At 44.8% G+C, this 6,000-nt stretch overlaps 1 protein-coding gene across 2 annotated transcripts in view; it reads right to left on the bottom strand.

Moving 5' to 3' along the window:
- Positions 1 to 1,473: 1,473 nt before the first annotated feature.
- LOC119649689 (insulin-like growth factor-binding protein complex acid labile subunit) overlaps positions 1,474 to 6,000 on the bottom strand; it is a 60,972-nt gene continuing 56,445 nt past the window's right edge. The window contains exons 4-5 of one of the 2 annotated variants that reach the window (XM_038051957.1): positions 1,991 to 2,679; positions 1,474 to 1,940 (exon numbers count right to left, since the gene is read on the bottom strand). In XM_038051957.1, the coding sequence (XP_037907885.1) occupies positions 2,000 to 2,679 (680 nt within the window). In that variant the 3' untranslated portion in view covers positions 1,474 to 1,940; positions 1,991 to 1,999. Of the gene's footprint in view, positions 2,680 to 6,000 lie in introns of both variants that reach the window. The other variant, XM_038051956.1, reaches the window with a different exon arrangement.

Genomic DNA, 6,000 nt, shown 5'->3' with positions numbered 1-6,000 from the left:
CGAGCTCGGAGCACTATGCCAACGAGATAGTGATCCGAGTCTATATTGGCCCCCCTGTATGTTCTGATATTCACGAAGGCTAAGAGGTGGCGGTGTTCGATCAACACGTGGATTGACCATTGAAAGTGGTCCCGTCTGAAGAGGCCCAAGTATGTTTGTGGATCGCTTCCCGCGCAAACCAGGTACTTCCAACAACCATTTTGTGTGACACTGCTAATTGGATAATCCGCAGTCCATTATCATTTGCATTTTGATGTAAGTGGCTGTCAAAATCCCCAAATATGATTTTGATATCATATCTAGGACAGGTTTCGTCCGTTCTACTGCCTCGTAGAAGGTATCCTTCTCTCCTCTGTAGGGGTGTGAACGTTAATGAGGGTTATATTTCCAAATTTGCTTCGCAAGCTCAGAGTGCATAGCCGTTCGCTTATGTTTTCAAAGTCGATAACAGCAGGTTTCATTTTTTTGACTGATTAAGAAACCTACTCCGAGCACATGGTTTACTGGATAGCCGCTATAATATATGGTGTAGTGACTCTACTCCAGGAAACCGGTGCCTGTCCAACACATCTCCTGTAACGCTATTACATAAGCCCTATATTGGGAGAGGGTATCGGTTAGCTGCTTGGCAGTTCCGTCTCTGTACAGGAAGCGTACGTTCCATGAGAAAATGCGCAAATTGTTATTCCTTTGTCGTTGCCGGGTTCGTCGTTGTGTTATCCAGTCCAGTCCAGTCCGAGGTTCATGTTGTGGCTTCGTAACAAGTTGTTTTCCGTGTAGGATTGTCAGCCCTACCCAACCCCCTACCTGGAGAACCAGTTGGTAAAATTTGTCCCGTTTTTAGGCATGAGAGACTTGCCTTCATCCTTCTCCGTCTGCAGCTTTTCGTTAAGAGCTCCCAGCGGTCACAACGTGGAGGTGGAGATACGGTTTGATAGTAGAGCTGTTTGTGTTGGTTCAGCAGGCGTTTCCCAGGTTTTATGGTCCATCATTGGTACCAATCCACGTTTCGGCCTGGGACCTATACTACCCTTTGGCCGCCGGGTTTACATGTCCAAAAACAACGAAGAGCCAGACCTTGGAACACAGTCCTCAATGATGAACCCCATTGGTGGAATTGCGAGTTATCTGATCTTTGACTGGCTTGCCACTGTGGCAGATGAGCGATCCAGAGAGTGAGTGAAAGAGTGTGCCTAAAAGGAACTTTACGTGAACATGTAGCTAGGGCCTGGACGGCATACCCAATAAATTTCTTAAGCTGATTGTCATGGCCTAGCTGGACGTCCATATTACTGGATTGGGCCCTTCCTGTGTCATGAGGACGCTAAAAGTCAGCGCTGCTCCTTAAAGCTTGTAAATTCTAGTCAGACATCCCCGGGTATACCTAATGCTTTTTGGGCACTATCAGGAATATGTCCGCATCCCTTTGAGCCATAGACTGTGGCTGCAGGATCACCGAATAAAACCACCAAATAATATTATGCGGCTAAGTCTAAGCTAATTTATTTATTATAGCAGTAACTACATACATGAGGACTACAATTTGAGTGATTCGGAGTTTTAAAATAAATTATGAGAAACAGATGAACATATTATGTAGGAGTGTGTATGTGAATGGCAATATCTTGATATTTTCCTATTGGTACTTTCTTGAATGACGTGACAGGAGGCGTTTTGAAGGCGAAATCACAAATGAAAATGTTACATTGAGACGATGAGCTTTTAGTAACTGCAAATGCTGGAATTACGCATTTCGTTCACCGATGTTTAAATAACACTAGTCGCAAGTGTACAGAGCGGCGACGAGGACGAAGGATTCGTCGCCTGTCTGACAATTCAATCTTCGTTGTCGGCGGAATATGTCGTAAAATAAACATGACATCTATTCCGAAAGTAATTGCTTATATATTTTACGATGTTTAACTAGAAGAAAAGGACGACTAACTACAAAATAATATTAAAAGTAATCATACAAATAATGCTTAAATACTTAAAATTCCTAAGGAGTTTCAGGCGGTTCTTCGGGCATTAATCGTAACTGTGTGCTATCAGGCGCGGACTGGACAAAGGGGGGGAACTCATCATGCACTGAGTTATCATCCGCTTCGGATGAACTCGAAGTCTCCTCTGATTTGGTCATAGGAGAGTACTCAATTGTGTATTCTCTCGTTTCCGCTGTTTTGTTAGGAGTATCTGGAGGTGACTCTGACGGTACTTTCTCTGGTGTTTCTGTTGAAGTGGCTGTACTGGATGACCCAATGGGGACAAGATCCACCGATGTTGATGGCGTTGAATTGGTCGATTCAGTGTGAGTTACTTCTGCATTTAAAGCTGGTACTTCAGGGGTTGGAGTTGTGGTTGTCGTCGTGAGCGATATGGTGTTTGCAACGGGGAGAATTGGGACAACTGGCTTTGGAACTTCAGCTGTGATGACGGTCTTACTGCCGGCCAGTGGAGCAGGAACAATCAGTTGAACAATCGCTGGACCTTGAGGTAATTGAGAATGGAGAATTTGTGGGATCAGAGGTAACGGTGCTTGCAATATTATTGGTCGATCGCTGCATATTTCCTCGTCCGGACTTGACTGAAAACATTGGGAATGTCCACGCAAGCGGGCTTCTTGGCTCTCTACAACTGGGCATAAGTCTTTGATGGTGTCGCTGCACATTACTGGGTTATCTAGAAGAGAGATACGAAATTTTAATTAGTAAATATTGGTTTTAATTGCATTCGTTGGAATTTGTGTACATTTGGATATCACTTAATCTTTATTCTTGGACCTCAATGGGTCGTTTCTAAAAAGCAACTCACACACGAACTGCGAAACTCTTCAGTGACGGGCTCAAGACCCACTTACGGGTCGCGCTCGCGGATTGTAACTCCGCTAGCGGACGGCAAGGGCGAATAGAGAGATGTGTCCCTCGCTTTGATTCCTCCCAGGATAATAGCATGCGAGGACCAGGTCTTAAGAGACTTAATCGAACCGAACGTCGTTAAAATCGGGACGTTTGGGACGGCATGAAGTTCAAGATTGTTCTATATGGCATCTGGCAGCGAAGACCCACACGGATATGGATAAGTTCGTCCGATCCCTGTGTCGTCGAAACACCAGTATCCCAATTGCCGACTGGGTGATGATCCCAGGTAAACAGTCAACCTTTCCTACTCCGCACGAATAGAGAGTGCTTGCAGGTGCTAGGAAAAGTACACTACACACTGCGGTTCGGAGTCAGAAATGTAACGCAGAAAGTGTTCCACTCTGCGAAACAGAACGACCAGTCGACACCGCCAAATGAGCTCTTGAAGGAAACGAGATCGACGGTCAGACGGGGGCTGACGATCTCTTTTCGCAAGAAGGATACGCTGATGCTAACGCAGATAAATATGTAGCAACAAGAATGCGCCCCAGCTAATCCACTGGTATCCCTCCGAGAAAAAAACATTGACAATGCCTTGGTACAAAAGACCTGCATCAGAACAGACCGGATCATCAACGGGTTTCGAAGTAAATATTGCTAATAATCGTTGGCGCCACAATCCAATTAGATCATGGCCTTGAAGTGTGTTAGAGCACTTCTTTCAGGACCGCAACGGTACACCATAAGGTTATAGCACCCTATAGAAGGCAATGTACTTAGCATTGCGCTCGCCCGAGATTATTACCCTGATTTGACTCAAGTGCTTATTCACAGATGAGCCGACTGGTATCCAAGCTAACCGTGGTCAAACTAGAGTAGGCGGGAGCAGAGAACGTATAAATCCTCTAAACTTACATGGTACACAACCAATCAGTTACACCAGAGGGACTATAACATCTGAGGTTCATCACCGCAGTGAGGAAGGCCACCTTGTTGATAGACTTGACGACAATGCGAAGCACTTACTTTGAGGTATCTTGGAAATCTAAGAAAAAGAGGAGTCTCTCTTTGACTTTAGTTCACAACCTTCCATTTTCCTCAGTTCGGCGAGGTATGACGCTTGAAGGTCCTTGATATCACCCTACTAACCAGCAGGGTGGAGAGTTGGAGAGTATTAGATCAGGGATCCTTCTCAGATTATTGCCGAACATTTTTCAATCCAAACCTTGCTGTAGAGATCGCCTACCTCTTCCGAGACTTCAGAAGGCTCGACAGGAAGAAGTTTGGTCAAGTTATCAAGAAGAAACTCTAAGGTGCCCTCAGTGATAACACTGGCATGCCAGACCAATTGGAGTTAAAAGTTGGGACTGTGGACAGTCATTTGAAACCGCCTTCAAAATCTTGTGTCTTGCAAAATACAGCAAAAAAAAACATTACCACTGATGTGGAACTAAGATCTGGCGAATTTCAGGAAGATGACCAGGGAGGTCTTCAAAATCTGCTACAAACAAGTCGGCCGTCAAGACTGCCAAGAAGCGCGGCCGAACTTTGGAAGCATCAGGGAGACTGTGGGACTCAGAAAGATTCTGGCCAAGGAAGCTAGGAGATCATACTTTCTTAAAAATTTGGAAGGAATTTTCTCATGAGGCGCTGAAGCTGCTAGTTCTCCAGCAGCGAGGAGGACTGTGAGTGAAAATCTTGCATGGAGGTTATGCAGCCACAGTAACTGAATTGTAAATAGTTTCTCTGCATATAAATCGGTGAGCCCGGGCGGCATAAAGTGACATTTATACTGAAAGATCTCAAACCGTAATCCGAAAAAAATCTCTGATCAGACATTCTCTACTCCATAACCCTGAAAATCCTTTTACCGTGGCTTGTAAGGATTTTCCAGAGTCTCACTTCTTTCGTGTTGAAGACACTGGAGAATCCAGGACATCCACTTACTCCCTTCTTCAAATCTCAACAAAGCTGGGTTCAAATCTTCAAAAACTGCTCTTCACGAGGTTGAGCGGTCGCTGCACAACCTAGCTGCCTTCCGGAAATTAAGGGGACACTCAACAACGTAACCTCTCTTAACTGAACAGACTTGGGGAGATGTCTTAATCATCGGATAGTATCTATGTTAAAAGAGAAAAGGGACTTTCGAGGGTGTCACTGTCTCTCCGATGCTATAGTTGAATGAAATTCTACGGACGGTGGAGTATGCCAACGACTCGGAGATATTGGTGTCAGGAATGTTTCCCTCTGTTATGAATGAAATTATGAACAGTGCGTTGGGAAAGGTGCACTTGTGGGCTGCAAAATACGGACCCGGCATAAATCTAGCCAAAACAGTGTGCGTAGTGTGCCCGAACTCCACCTCCGCAGCCGAATGGGCAAAAGTTAGCGCTTTCCTTCAATATATGTGATTCTGGATCTTAAGTTAAATTGCGGCATCAAAATAGAACTGAGGGTTTGGTATGGAAGTAGGACCTCCGGTCGAGGATGACCAGAGCGCTAATTGGGCTCCTCAGAGCGGAAATTGATATCTACCTGGCTAGATTTGAGCTAAAAATCTAAAATCTGACGTAATGGGTACGAATTATATTCAAGTGAAATCCGTCATTAGTTCAGATTTAAAACCGTGCCGACGTGAATTTTTTGATAAGGATGCCGGGAGCCCTGAGTCCGCATCCACTTGGTGCAGGACCGGACCACTTGTGTAGCAACTTACTTCCTCTTTTGTAGTCCACTGAATCTAACTTACACTGACTGAGGTCAGTGATTTTTTTTTTTAAACTTGGGTGTTTAAACCAAAAAAGAGGACTACAAAAGAGGAAGTAAGTTGCTTTCCAAGTGTATCGCTCCGTCACCAAGTGGGTGCAGACTCAGGGCTCCCGGCACCCTCAAGAAAAAATATAGATAGAGTTTTCAGCTTCTGACCTCACAGAGAAGGCATCTGTGATTAGCTCCGTAGGAAAATTGGAGGTGATTTTAGTCACAAAGCACATCAGAGATGTGTGGCTATACACATACCATACTATTCGCACCATCAAATCGTGGAGGAAGCGGTCCTCACCAGCAATAAATCACTAGTCTCGCGAACAATAGATCGTCTCAAAGACCATAAGTAAATATATGGGAGTTACACCAATGGCAG

Source organism: Hermetia illucens, chromosome 2, assembly GCF_905115235.1.
Source record: "Hermetia illucens chromosome 2, iHerIll2.2.curated.20191125, whole genome shotgun sequence".
Taxonomy (NCBI): Eukaryota; Metazoa; Arthropoda; class Insecta; order Diptera; family Stratiomyidae; genus Hermetia; species Hermetia illucens.
This window is presented reverse-complemented; position numbering and strand designations above follow the sequence as displayed.